The sequence below is a fragment of the Haliotis rubra genome, unplaced genomic scaffold (assembly GCF_003918875.1).
Source record: "Haliotis rubra isolate DU_JTF1 unplaced genomic scaffold, ASM391887v1 Scf707, whole genome shotgun sequence".
Classification (NCBI taxonomy): domain Eukaryota; kingdom Metazoa; phylum Mollusca; class Gastropoda; order Lepetellida; family Haliotidae; genus Haliotis; species Haliotis rubra.
This window is the reverse complement of record NW_025767421.1, coordinates 308,728-324,247: the sequence shown is the minus strand read 5'-3', so window position 1 is coordinate 324,247 and position 15,520 is coordinate 308,728. Positions and strand designations below refer to the sequence as shown.

At 42.9% G+C, this 15,520-nt stretch overlaps 1 protein-coding gene across 1 annotated transcript in view; it reads right to left on the bottom strand.

Moving 5' to 3' along the window:
• LOC124259025 (arf-GAP with SH3 domain, ANK repeat and PH domain-containing protein 2-like) overlaps nucleotides 1-15,520 on the bottom strand; it is a 96,998-nt gene that overhangs the window by 22,102 nt on the left and 59,376 nt on the right. Inside the window, 4 exon segments of the mRNA XM_046693101.1 lie at nucleotides 34-193; nucleotides 4,552-4,637; nucleotides 11,878-11,931; nucleotides 13,347-13,422. Coding sequence (XP_046549057.1) covers nucleotides 34-193; nucleotides 4,552-4,637; nucleotides 11,878-11,931; nucleotides 13,347-13,422 — 376 coding nt within the window.

Below are 15,520 nucleotides of genomic sequence, written 5' to 3'. Positions count from 1 at the left end.
TGAACATAGCTAACAGTATGTAACGTTGGTTACCTCTTTGTACGATGACATGGAGCTCTTGAGAGCATCCCGTAGCTCTATCAGCTGCTTGCGCTCATTGTCTTGTCTCTGCTTGATTTTCTTGAGCTGTGTGACCAGCTCCTCGATAAAGCCATGGAAGTGGTTAATGGTCTTCAGACCATCCTGGAAGAAACTGAACACAAGCATGGTGAACAAGTGTGTGGGTGATTAGCGTCTTAGTTAGCAACATTACAGAAATATCTCTTGGCGTGTAGCATCATACACTCATATTGTCTGTACTGACTTTACTACAGCATGGTACAAGACCTTCATTGTCTGCACTTACTTTACTACAGCGTGGTGCAAGACCTTCATTGTCTGTATCAACTTTACTACAGCATGGTACAAGACCTTCATTGTCTACACTTACTTTACTACAGCATGGAACAAGTCCCTCCCTGTCTACACCTACTTTACTACAGCATGGTACAAGTCCCTCCCTGTCTACACTGACTTTACTACAGCATGGTACAAGTCCCTCATTGTCTACACCTACTTTACTACAGCATGGAACAAGTCCCTCATTGTCTACACTTACTTTACTACAGCATGGTACAAGTCCCTCATTGTCTACACACTTTTACTACAGCATGGTACAAGTCCCTCATCATTGTCTACACTTACTTTACTACAGCATGGTACAAGTCCTCTCATTGTCTACACTTACTTTACTACAGCATGGTACAAGTCCTTGTCTACATTGTCTGTATCAACTTTACTTTACTACAGCATGGTACAAGTACTACAGCATGGTACAAGTCCCTCATCATTGTCTTCACTGACTTTACTACAGCATGGTACAAGTCCCTTCACTACACCTACTTTACTACAGCATGGTACAAGTCCCTCATTGTCTGTGGTGCACCTTCATTGTCTGTATCAACTTTACTACAGCATGGTACAAGACCTTCATTGTCTACACTGACTTTACTACAGCATGGTACAAGTCCCTCCCTGTCTACACCTACTTTACTACAGCATGGAACAAGTCCCTCCCTGTCTACACTTACTTTACTACAGCATGGTACAAGACCTTCATTGTCTACACTGACTTTACTACAGCATGGTACAAGCATGGTACAAGTCCCTCCTTGTTTACTACACTTAAGACTTTACTACAGCATGGTACAAGTCCCTCCCTGACTGTCTACACTTACTTTACTTTACTACAGCATGGTACAAGTCCTTCTCATTGTCTAACTGTCCCTTACATTTTTACTACAGCATGGTACAAGTCCTCACTGTCTACACTTACTTTACTACAGCATGGTACAAGACCTTCATTGTCTTACTACTGCACTAACTTTACTACAGCATGGTACAAGTCCCTCACTGTCTACACTTACTTTACTACAGCGTGGTGCAAGACCTTCATTGTCTGTACTAACTTTACTACAGCATGGTACAAGTCCTTCATTGTCTACACTTACTTTACTACAGCATGGTACAAGACCTTCATTGTCTGTACTAACTTTACTACAGCATGGTACAAGTCCCTCATTGTCTACACTTACTTTACTACAGCATGGTGCAAGACCTTCATTGTCTGCACTGACTTTACTACAGCATGGTACAAGTCCCTCATTGTCTACACCTACTTTACTACAGCATGGTACAAGTCCCTCATTGTCTACACTTACTTTACTACAGCATGGAACAAGTCCCTCCCTGTCTACACTTACTTTACTACAGCATGGAACAAGTCCCTCATTGTCTACACTTACTTTACTACAGCATGGTGCAAGACCTTCATTGTCTGTATCAACTTTACTACAGCATGGTACAAGACCTTCATTGTCTACACTTACTTTACTACAGCATGGTACAAGTCCCTCATTGTCTACCCTTACTTTACTACAGCGTGGTGCAAGACCTTCATTGTCTGTATCAACTTTACTACAGCATGGTACAAGTCCCTCATTGTCTACACTTACTTTACTACAGCATGGTACAAGTCCCTCCCTGTCTACACTTACTTTACTACAGCATGGTACAAGTCCTCTACATTGTCTACACTTACTTTACTACAGCATGGTACAAGTCCTTCATTGTCTGCACACTTTACTACAGCATTTAGTCCCTCATTGTCTACACAGCACCTACTTTACTACAGCATGGAACAAGTCCCTCATTGTCTACACTTACTTTACTACAGCATGGTACAAGTCCCTCATTGTCTACCCTTGTCTTATCAACTACAGCATGGTGCAAGACCTTAATTGTCTGTATCAACTTTTTACTACAGCATGGTACAAGACCTTCATTGTCTGCACTGACTTTACTACAGCATGGTACAAGTCCCTCCCTGTCTCCACCTACTTTACTACAGCATGGAACAAGTCCCTCATTGTCTACACTTACTTTACTACAGCATGGTACAAGTCCCTCATTGTCTACCCTTACTTTACTACAGCGTGGTGCAAGACCTTAATTGTCTGTATCAACTTTACTACAGCATGGTACAAGACCTTCATTGTCTACACTGACTTTACTACAGCATGGTACAAGTCCCTCCCTGTCTAACCTGCTTACCTACTTTACTACAGCATGGAACAAGTTCCTCCCTGTCTATACTTACTTTACTACAGCATGGTTCAAGACCTTCATTGTCTGCACTGACTTTACTACAGCATGGTACAAGTCCCTCCCTGTCTACACCTACTTTACTACAGCATGGAACAAGTCCCTCATTGTCTACACTTACTTTACTACAGCATGGAACAAGTCCCTCATTGTCTACACTTACTTTACTACAGCATGGTACAAGTCCCTCATTGTCTACACTTACTTTACTACAGACCTTGGTCTGTACTAACTTTACCTTCATTGTCCTAATTGTACTAACTTTTACTACAGCATGGTACAAGACCTTCATTGTCTGTACTTACTTTACTACAGCATGGTACAAGACCTTCATTGTCTACACTTACTTTACTACAGCATGGTACAAGTCCCCTGTCTACACCTACTTTACTACAGCATGGAACAAGTCCCTCCCTGTCTACACTTACTTTACTACAGCATGGTACAAGTCCCTCCCTTGTCTACACTTACTTTACTACAGCATGGTACACAAGTCCACTCCATGGTACAAGTCTTTACTTACTTACTACAGCATGGAACAAGTCCTAACTGTCTACACTTACTTTTACTACAGCATGGTACAAGTCCCTCATTGTCTACACTTACTTTACTACAGCATGGTACAAGTCCCTAACTGTCTACACTTACTTTACTACAGCGTGGTGCAAGACCTTCATTGTCTGTACTAACTTTACTACAGCATGGTACAAGTCCCTAACTGTCTTCACTTACTTTACTACAGCGTGGTGCAAGACCTTCATTGTCTGTACTAACTTTACTACAGCATGGTACAAGTCCCTCATTGTCTACACTTACTTTACTACAGCATGGTAGAAGACCTTCATTGTCTGTACTAACTTTACTACAGCATGGTACAAGTCCTTAACTGTCTACACTTACTTTACTACAGCATGGTGCAATGCCTTTATCTTCTGCACTGACTTTACTACAGCATGGTACAAGACCCTCATTGTCTACACTGACTTTACTACAGCATGGTACAAGTCCCTCACTGTCTACACCTACTTTACTACAGCATGGAACAAGTCCCTCCCTGTCTACACTTACTTTACTACAGCATGGAACAAGTCCCTCATTGTCTACACTTACTTTACTACAGCATGGTACAAGTCCCTAATTGTCTACACTTACTTTACTACAGCATGGTGCAAGACCTTCATTGTCTGTACTAACTTTACTACAGCATGGTACAAGTCCCTAACTGTCTACACTTACTTTACTACAGCGTGGTGCAAGACCTTCATTGTCTGTACTAACTTTACTACAGCATGGAACAAGTCCCTCATTGTCTACACTTACTTTACTACAGCATGGTCCAAGTCCCTAATTGTCTACACTTACTTTACTACAGCATGGTGCAAGACCTTCATTGTCTGTACTAACTTTACTACAGCATGGTACAAGTCCCTAACTGTCTACACTTACTTTACTACAGCGTGGTGCAAGACCTTCATTGTCTGTACTAACTTTACTACAGCATGGTAGACCTTCATTGTCTGAACTAACTTTACTACAGCATGGAACAAGTCCCTCATTGTCTGTACTACTGACTGACTGAGGTTTGGTTTTACGCTGCTTTTAGCAATATTCCAGCAACATCACGACGGGGGACACCAGAAATTGGCTTCACACATTGTGCCCATGTGGGGATTCGAACCCGGGTCTTTGGCATGCTGTCTGTACTAACTTTACTACAGCATGGTACAAGTCCCTAACTGTCTACACTTACTTTACTACAGCATGGTGCAAGGCCTTTATTGTTTGTACTAACTTTACTACAGCATGGTACAAGACCTTCATTGTCTGCACTGACTTTACTACAGCATGGTACAAGTCCTTCATAACTGTTTTTTACTATGGTACAAGTCCCTAACTGTCTATACTTACTTTGCCTGAGCATGGTAAAACTCCACCAAGTACTGTAACAAGTCCACGCCCTTCTTGGTGCGGATCTCGTTAATCTTGATAAGATACTGAAACAAAATAGCGTTAAATATGAATATCTTATTCCTTATGGCCTCACTGGTTATATAGTCAAGGTGAATATATTTGTGTAATAATGAATGAATTTAATGATTAAATGAATATATAACCAAGAACTTGACCTAAATACATATATCTCAATATGACCATCGTTCTCCACAATGGATTAAGGACACTCATAATAAATCACTGCAGGAGAACACAGAAGCTGATCAATCAACAATCACAATCAATCATGGGACATCAGTTGAAGGTAGGGATCAGGTGGCGAATACTCTCTGCTCACACTCTGTGACATATACTGTAACCTTGTTGGTACAGAAATCCTAATGATTATCTCTGGAACGAATGGTCTGATGGGCATTTTTCAGAAGTTGACTTATGACAATGTAGACTTAAGCTTATGGATAGCAAGTCCTTTATTATACTTTTATAACAATGTTTGTTTGAACTTTTGTCATCTACATATAAACAAACGGCATTACCATTTTTGACATAATGAAAGTCCCACGGTGTAAAAAAAGCTGATAAAGACAGTAGTCATTCATATATTCCTTGTGTGCAGCTGTTTTCTGAGTAAATGCACAATTTATATTGGTCTGTTATGGTTGCAACCATAAAAGTGCTTACAGTCTATTGCAGAAATTTTCAGGGGGCACTTAATAGAGAAGAGCGCTCAATATGGCAAATATAATTGAAAATTTTAATATAAATTGTATATCTATATACTTATCCTATCTCACGGTATGCACTTCTGTCTCTTGATTCGACACTGAGTGGAACGATGTAAACTTTTTCCTTAGGCCTCTCTTGTCCATCCGCCCAAGCACTCCATGCTACCCTAATTATAAGACAGCTTCCTAGCTCTCATGCAAAGCATGCAGCATGCACCACTAGCTGCCCACGTGACTATCTCCGAATCATCATTCTCTTTCTTGGAGCCATTGGATAATATCCCTCTTGGAGAATCTGCATAGCTGGGAGGATGGGCGGGAATCCGTCGCGTGAGATAGGATGAGTATATAAATTTACAATTTATATTCAAATTTTCAGTTTTAAAATTATCCTATCTCACGGTATGCACTTATCCCACGGTCGGACGGCGGGACGCAGATACCCTGTGTCTTGACAGTGCCAACAGCAGGAACTGTGTAGACTGGAAACGACCATAGATAGCGATGCACAAGGGAGGCCTGTTACGCATGCACGCAACTCCTATGCTTGTGCCGAGTTCTCTTGAACTCCTTGGCTTACTAAGCACAACGTCTCCCAGGGAGATGGGTGCTCCCGAGCGATGTGGTGTTCGGTCGCAACCTCCGAAGAAGGACGCAGCTCAGCGAGAAAGGATGTCACTTCGCCACGATTTTCAAGGTACCCCCGTAAATTAAAGTTGGTTGACAATAATCGGGCCAGCCCCTGCTTCGAGAAGACCCCCACAGACACTGACCAGGGACGTGTGAAAGAGAAGCACAACTCGGGAACTGCAAGTTTTAATGTTCAGTTCCGGGACAGCATCAAATTGACCCTCACTCCTTTGCATAAGCTTAGTCAAAGGATGTGCCCGGCAACTTCAGAGTCGGAATGCAACGAAATCCACTGGAATTCGGGAGTGTCACACTTCAATGACGTAATTGCTCCGTGGAGTAGAGGACAGTAAGCGTGAATGTCAAACACCTCTGCATCGCCATCTTCCGATGCCTTGGTATGGAAGCCAAGTGAAGTAGTTCTTAAACCCATAACTTGAGAACAATGATTGAGATCCTGTTCAACTTTGTTCCGTATGTAGAAAGAAGCAGTAACGCGTAAGCGGAACGGTCCCTCAACTGGTGGGCTGATGTAAGCTGCCGAGGTCCGAACTAGTGTAGTCCCAGGACAGAACTAGTGTAGTCTCGCAGTTAATGTGTAGAGAAGACTGTATCTGAACGCCAGAAGCAACATTCCATGAGAGCGGTCAAGGAGCAGTTGTTACGGAAGGCCATCGTCGAGGCTAATGCAGGAGTCTCATGAAGATTGGTGGCGGCAACCCTGCAAAGTGGAGGTTTAAAGGATCACGCCACGCATTCAGAAAGTTAATGTGGCTCGGGAAACCACAGCTCTTGAAGCAGCCGACAAGGGTATGAAGAGGCGCTTTCGTAGCCAGCAAGGCAGCAAGGTAAAGGTGTAGAGCCCTAACAGAGGAGAGGGTCAAATCTTGAGTATCATCAGGCCCAAAAATGGACAACGGGGGTATGGTAAACATCCGGTCTGATTGCCCTGGCAGTTGGTTTTTCACAATGAAGTCCCAGTGGAGACCCAGGAAAAAAACTTGCCATGCTTCTTCGGCTCGAACCGCACATGATTGACAACAAGCGTGTGAAGCTCAGATATACGAGCAGCAGTAGCCATGCTACCAGGAAGAAGAATGTCACTTCACTCGAAGTCCCTGTCTTCTAAAGGTTTGAAGTCTGTAGAGTCACATAACGAAGGACAACGGACAGTTCCCAGGCCAGAAGTCTGAAATTCCTGGACTGATCGGTGAGTTGTAGAAGTGATGAAAACTCCAAAACCGAGTTGATAGCAGCCAGTTAGGTAGCTAACGTAGTACCCTTGAGTTCCCTAGAAGCACGGAGATGCTGCAGGAACGCAGAAACGACCTGAGTAGAGGCAAATTGGGCGATGGATTTCCCTAATGTTACAACAGCCTTCAAACTTCTTCCACTAATGTAGAAAGAACGGGTCGAATTACGATGAACTGAAGTGATAGCTGTGGCTACTTGATGAGAGCAGCCTTAGCTATGAGTAATCTCTGGAGATGCGCCAAGTGTAGATTAAGGGTCTGAGGAGACCAGAGGCGTAGTTCCAGGTGAGGGTAAACAGCAGGTTGCCCTGGTCGGGAAGTGGTACTGGGTTTGGCTCTGCCAGGCATCTTAGGTCAATCAACTAACTTCTCGCTGGTCAGGTCTTAGTGCACGACCAAAAGCAGTAGGATCTTGCTGGTGGTCAACAGCTTCTGTATTACAGATGAACACCAGAAATGGGCTTCACACATTATACCCATGTGGGGATTCGAACCCGGGTCTTTGGCGTGACGAGTTCGGGAAGATGAATCAGTTCCTTGGGATTGTCGGCCTAAAGGTACGGGCACAAAAAGTGCTGTAACGTCCGAAGCTGAATTCTGCACGTTAGGGCTTGATCTGACGTCAGAAAGCCTAGTAGCTCCTGCCACTGAGATAGCACTGGAGCAACACATCGCTAGATCTTCATCCACCTGTCTTGAAGGGCGAACATCATCCCTTGACTGGTGTCAAACAATGGATCGATGAAGTGGGGTTGTCGCATAGATATTGTCAATCAATCTACAGGAACGTTCACACTGTGCATGGAGTGATGAAGGTCGTAAAATCGGTGATCTCAGGAACGTTGGTTCGCCAAATGAAGTATTGGTCTGCCAGATGGAGTGATAAAGTTAGTAGATTCGACGCATGGAGATCGTCGATCTACTGAAACATTCATAAAGTTGCTGTAATGATGGAGGTACAAAAGCCCGGCGACGTCAGGGAAGGTTCATCTGGGACACAAAGGCAGTAAAATATGTGCCTGGGGACCATGCGAGCAGAACTGCAGTGACCTCTGAACTGAGGGCTTGGGCTAAAGTTGAAAGCCGATAAACTCTCGGTGAACTGTCTCTCTCGGCTGGCTGAAGAATCCCGACATAATCACTCTTACCGGGAATGACACTGTTCATCATCACTAAGGCTGGGACTGTTATCCGCTTGTAGGACCTAGACAGATATGTGAGTGTACTTCATAGTGACTCTAAATATCATAATTCTCTGGTAAACACAAGGTAGTCCGCCATTTGCAAATGGTACCCACAATGCAACAGTGACAAAAATCCGGACAACAGGGTCTTCGGTGAACCGTGTGAGGTACAACTCCATAACATCTCGGCAAGGGGATGATAGCTACTTGGCATCAGTACTGGTACCATGCACAGAAACTTGACCCATCTGTCCAGAAGCTTGCTGATGTAAAGGGAAGGCTGATGAAGATGACAAAGCAAGCCATGATTACACCATAATGCTGTAGTAGTTTGTAGTACCAGGACTCAGTGAAGCGTCGGAAAAATTCCTGGATAGCAAGCCTGTCTAGTAATGCACAGACGAGTGGTTGTGGAGCTGATATCTACACCAAAGGGTAGATTCATAACCAAATCATTCATCAAGGTGAAGATCGGAAGGCAGATAAATCTGGAATGATATGAGCTCTGGTCACGTAGTCTAAGTCTGGGAGATCAGGATCGTCAGAGCGTCAAGTGCTGGCGTAATCTAGATGTCTGCGCTACTGACAGAGCTACTTCATCTGTTCAATCAGCAGAAAGGGGGTACCAGGTGGGATAAGTCATGTGACTAAAATCTTCTAGCGCCTCACATGCCGTAGGGTAATCCGGAGAGCCAAGTCGAATGGTCATGCTTAGAGCATGCCACTCCATGGTGAGGAATACAGCGTATCACAAATGCCCTGAATATAAACATCGTGTTGAAAGCTGGTAGAGTTTAATTAACAGCTGGTATAATTGACCGTATCTAGATGCAAGGTCATGATCCTAGATGAGCATGTAAAAAAACAGTGTTGACAAGTTCCGATCCGTCAAGCTGAATGTAGTAAGTAGAGCATCTGGTATCTTGCTCAAGATAGCTATTGAGCAGTGAGTGAGTGAGTATGATCTTACGCCGGATAGCTGTAGCTGTAACTAAGTGACCATGTGTGTCGACTGAACCAACATTATTTCTGTACCTTAAAGGCGGCATGGTTCGACAATGCTGGCAATTCGGTGAATACTGATGGTTCGGCGAATCTGCGATCTGACACGGTTCGATGACCAGGATCGTTCAAGTGTTCTGCCACGGCGAGGTAAGATCTGAAACGATACTATGATCCGGTTCTTGTGCGGCGACTCGGTTTGGCCCGACTAGTTCGTTGATGAGCAGATCGATCTGGTTAACTAGTACGGGGATGTTGTAGTGAATCAGTTCGTGATGTGGTTCGAAGGAGATGAGCCATTCTGTGCAGAAGAATTAGTTCGACGATGTCGCCGCGAACTGGCCTGCCGAATCGGTTCAATGATGATACTTGGATGAGTTCAGTGAACCATGGGACGGCTAGTTAAGTCGAAAAACATCAATTCAGTGACTGCTGATTCGATAAATGCTGGTTGAACGATCTCCGGTTCGAGGAAAGCCGGTCTGGCGAATTTCGGTTCGGTGATGCCATTTAAGTAGATGCAGCCATGGTTCGTTGACGAATGCTAGTTCGTTGAAAGCGCATTCGGTCCCTATCGAGGGAGCAGACTGTTGCTGATTCCAAGCAGTAGTAAATAGCACTCAACATCGCAGCCAGATCTGGGGGAGGAGTAGTTTCCTGCACAGGAGTCTGGTACAATCCGAGTAGACTAGAGAGACGCAAGGAGGCAGGAGCCCCACCAAGCAGGTAGAGGCTGAGTAGATTGCTTCTTTAGAACCATAATGTCAAGGGAAAGAACGGAGCACGAGCGGAGATCGGAACAAGGAGGGAAGTATCATAACGAAGATGATCCCTGGATCTTGAACAATAGGCAGCAGTGAGGAAGTCCCATGCTGACGAAACCGATCCAACCACTCAGTGAAAGCCGTGAATGCAAACGAGTGAGGAGACATGACTGTAGGATCCAACAGAGTTCGGGGAAGTACACAGATGATTGACTGTAGGAGAAGAGTTTGCGGTGATCCGGTGAATACCGCTTGGAATAAAGCCGTATCGGTGAAAGTCGGTTCATTACATGCCGTTTCAGTGAAGTCATCCATTTCGCTGAACATTGATTCGACGAAGTTCGATTAGGTGAAGTCTGATTCGACGGGGTTCGATTAGGTGAGAGTCTGTTTAGAAGTCTGATTCAGAGAATGCCAATTTGATTAGGTGAGGTCTGTTTAGAAGACGATCGATCGAGAATGCCAAAGCGTTTGGCCTTCGATGAAGACCAGTCTAGTTCGGTGGAGGGGAGCAGACAGGCAAAGCTGTTTAGGCGTAACTGAGAGCCGGTCTAATTCTGGGCAGAAGGTGGACAGTCCGGACACGGAAGTCGAGGTAGAGGGGGGCGGACAGGCAAAGCGTAATCCGGCGTAGAGATCAGCTGATTCTTGTCCGAAACAGATAAGCCAGGTTGCCGAGATAACTGGTCAGGTGAACGAGAGACAGAGCGCAGTAGTTCAAAGGTCCCGCTGTGTAGAAGTCTCCTGAGGGGTGGTGGCAGTCTCGACAACCACTACCCAGGACGTGGTCGAAGACGAAGGACTCCGGCTGGAATGTTTAGGGCCCAACAAATGCCAAATGTCTTCCGATAAGTAAGAATCTGACGATGCTCTCATGAAATCCTTTTCATTCGAATCAGGGGACTGTGACCGCCGAGCAGACAAAGTAGGACGCTTAAACTTCCTTACTTGGAGGGACTGGGTCCATCAAGTGAAGCGGCATAACGAGCCCTGTCAGCAACACGACGAGCGCAAGCCCGAGTGTAGTCACCAAGTAAGAACCTTGCATTTATCGCAACGAGAGTCCTATTTACACTGTCCCATACAGTCAATACAATATCCATGTGGATCACTCACGGAGAACACTTAATTACACTGGGAGCATTTTTTCCTCTTCTTTGGCTGGTCAACTTTCCCCATGTTGTAGACTAAGGTGAAAACGTTGAGCAAAGTACAATACGTCCACACTCATGTGCGACAAGAAAGAGAATGATGATTCGGAGATAGTCACGTGGGCACCTAGTGGTGCATGCCGCATGCTTTGCATGAGAGCTAGGAAGCTGTCTTATAGTGAGGGTAGCATGGAGTGCTTGGGCGGATGGACAAGAGAGGCCTAAGGAAAAAGTTTACATCGTTCCACTCAGTGTCGAATCAAGAGAGAGAAGTGCAAGAATCAAGAGAGAGAAGGATAAGTTTAAAAATTATGTGTTTATGCAGAAGATCTCATATGGAGTTTGGTTTAATGTGGCTCCACTGTAAATGAAATACTGTCCAAAGCAGAATAAAACCCGAACTGATGATTAGTCTTTGAATACAAACAATTTTGTAAGAAACTCATAATTCCATTTAAATTGAAAAGGAGATGGGAAATTCAGAACCTGAAGAAAATCTTGAGTTCATACATTGTGTGTTTTTGCATAAGAGTAAGACCTGGGCAGTAGCTGAGAGTGTAATAATGACTTACCTCGCACATGTGGAGCTGGAAGATCTTCCGCTCTTTCTCCATCTCATCAGCAATCTGCATATAGGAAGGTTATATGCAACTTTCACAGGAAGAGAAATACAATGGAAACTTTTCAACTAGGTAAAAGACAAACTACTGCTTTCAAACTGAGTTTTTTAATGTACAAGCAATTGCATTTCAGTGTGAAACATTTACAGGTATCAAATGTACGTTGAATCCCCTATACAGAACAGTAGGGACATCTAAGCCATACCATGATAAACTAAATGCTAATAGAAATAGGAGATGGAAAAGGTGATGGTTGATGTAGCACAGGTTGAGTCTTGAATTTTGGGGTGACTGTCTGAGTAATTGTATGCAGTAACCATTATCAGGCTGTTTTCATGAAGCACAGATGCTCTACGTGTAAACTATTCTACAGAGGGCCACCTTTTGCTTGTGATTACCTTTGGTCAAAACAGCACTGTCACTCTTCAGCCTTCACATTAAACTGGGGCATTTCAAATGTCTAATTAACAACAATCATTATTTCACAAAATTTATAAACTGAGGTTCTTTCAAAAATATATTTGCTTTGAGAGAGATCACTTAACATTGTTAAATACATCAGGATGACCATTCAAAATGTTACATTTTAGAATGATCTGCACCCTGGGTGTCTAGCACATAAATGCGAGAATTTATGGATGTCTTGTCAACTTCCCCATTTAAAAAAACTTACGTTGACATCAATAAATTCTCACCTTCATGTGTATCACTTTTAAATGCTGTTCAAAGATTTTGCCCAACACATTTATTTGGTTAGTTTTTGTTTGTTGGCTACATCCCACACAATTTCAGCTATATCAAATGTCCCAAAATAGAAGAAGTAATGGCAACCAACACACTTCCTGGATCCAAACCAGGAAAAGAGAACCAAGTTAATGGTTGTTCAGTCACCCACTGCACATGTCATTGTATGTGTTTCTGTACACAAACAGAACTGGCCTAGCATATCATCCATGAATAGGTTAAAGAAAAGGAGGTGTGTACAGTTGGGAACAAGTCTTTTGAAGGACCTGAATAGGTTTATTGGTTCACATTTGGCAACAGATCAAGACAGCTAACTGTCACTCCAGTTGAATGCCAGCAACAGATCATGTGATCGATTTGATCTCTTTGAATAAATTAAAAAGTAGCAGTCGAGTTAAATGTTGGGAAAAAATCATGTGATTGCTTTGATCTCTTTGAATATGTTCAAAATAGCCATCTATTTGAATAGATCATGAGATCAATTTGATACCAACAAGAAGACAAAGTCATCAATATCCCCCGCATAGCTCAAGAAGAGCAGTCTAGTTAGGTAAGGAATGCGTCATGCAATCAGCCTCATGTGTCAATCTCAGTTTGTTCCATAGATATACCAAACATGACATAAAGCAAACCCACAGACAACTGTAAAATACCAAGCCTTTGATAAGACCACACACCTCTGCCCCTGAGACCTCCGTCCGGATCATCCCTGCTTCCTTGGCTTGCTGTTTTTTCTCCTTCTCAATCTTGGAACTAAAACAAAAATATTTACATATCATATTCTTGAACCTAAGTAACCTCTCCTGGAAGTTAACTACACAACACAACACAATCACATTATGTCACTTCTCAAAGGGAATCCCCTGGCTTGGGGTGGTGGGGTAGCCTACTGGTTAAAGCATTTGCTCATCATGCCAAAGACCCAGGTTTGATTCCCCACATGGGTACAATGTGTGAAGCCCATTTCTGGTGTCCCCCACCGTGATATTGCTGGAATATTGTTAAAAGTGGTATAAAACTAAACTCACTCACTCACACAATCTGGCTTGTGCTTTTGTTTTGTTATTAGGCGAAAACCCCATGTGTTTTGTAGGAAATGTACACAATCTACCAGGGACAGGGATGGACAGTCATGTGAGATGCTGCAATTCAGTTTTTGTAAACCTTTGCCACACTGTATACCTATGATCGTGGGATCGAATCCTGCTCTTGTCATTTAATGTTTCTCGGTTTGTCAGCACCACACACATGCTTCTGGGTTTCACCACACTGGTAAAGACCTACATCAGCTTGGTGGCCTTCCCCAACATCAAGCCGACACCTTGTGATATAACTGTAGTACAGTTCAGAGCAGAGTTAAATCCAACTCACTCACTCACTCACTGGCCATTAGATTTAGGCACTGAGCACTCACTCTCATACAGTAAAGGCCTTTCTCCTTATTACAAAAAATATATTCACAGACAATAATTTCAAATGCTTATTAAACATGTGATATTTCAAACCAGACTTTGAACCTACAGGAGTTAGCAGTTTGTGGCATTCCCAAACTACCTAATATCATAATGACACATCCATTTTAAGTTTTTTTTACATAATTACCTAAAAGCAGAATGCTGCCACCCACATGGAAATACACACAATGCAGCCACTCTTAAAATGCTCCCACCAAATAGTTTTAATCTGAATATTTCCCCGTCTCAACAAGATTATGCACCTTTCCACAGATTGTCTCGATGCTTTCCTGGACTGCTGGTTGCAGCCTACAGAGCGCTTCATGTTACACTCTTACATAACACCACCAGACTGCTACTACACCTGCCTCATTTCACTGATAGAACCATTCATACATATTTAACTCCCCTGACCAGCTTCACATGCCTGCTGACTGCTAGTCTCGCCATCATTCACGGCCTGCTCGCTGGAATAATCCCCTCTACCACAACGTGGTAATACATTTACGATCACATCCAAGATTGTTCTTTATGATCAATAGTTAATTGATATTGACACACATGGCGTATTATAGAGAATTTCATTTTGAAAACTGTTTGAGGCAACATCTGAAATTACATAACCAGATCTATGACAGAAAATTTCCATAAGATTTCATCTCTTTGCAAAAATTGCTCTCTCTTTTTTTCAGTTCCATCAATTCAGAAATTGGAATCAGTGAAAAAACTAGAAGTTGTGATTGTAATCGTAAGTGGAAATCTTATGACGAAACACGATGCTTACTGGCACAGGGGTTCAAAAATCGCCCTGGACAAGTCAGTTTTCATTTCGGGCAATCAAATAATGGTATCTTACTTGTCCATGGGCTACTAGATAATTTCCACTTATGGTTTCAAACCGCAAATAAACTTGGATTTAATTTCATATCTGCTCAAAATGTAGCTATTACATTTCGCAATGATAATAAAGTAGAGTTATCTTTCTTTGCTATTTATCACTTTTCAATAAATAGTCCAGTAAACATTAGCGTCAAATACCATGTTGATTTCTTCTTTTACATTATCATAATTATGTAATAAAATCAGGGCAAGTGGAAAATTAGTCAGGACAAGTTACTTTGTTAAAGTCGGGCAAGTGGCTTTTTAAGTGTTTTTTTAACCCCTGCTGGCCACAAGCAGATGAGTCCCTGTGATACATGAAAATGACAAAGGTGATACAGCTCTTGCCCTTATGGATGTACGTATCCAAGGTTCATGCGAACATAGAACAGAAAATTCAAAGCTTTTAAAGGCTTTTTACTGTCAATGTCAAGAATTTCTAGTTGGACTTTTAGCCTTAGTATGTCAATATATCTTTTTAAATATAGTATACTATATATTAGTAGAAAGACCTAACC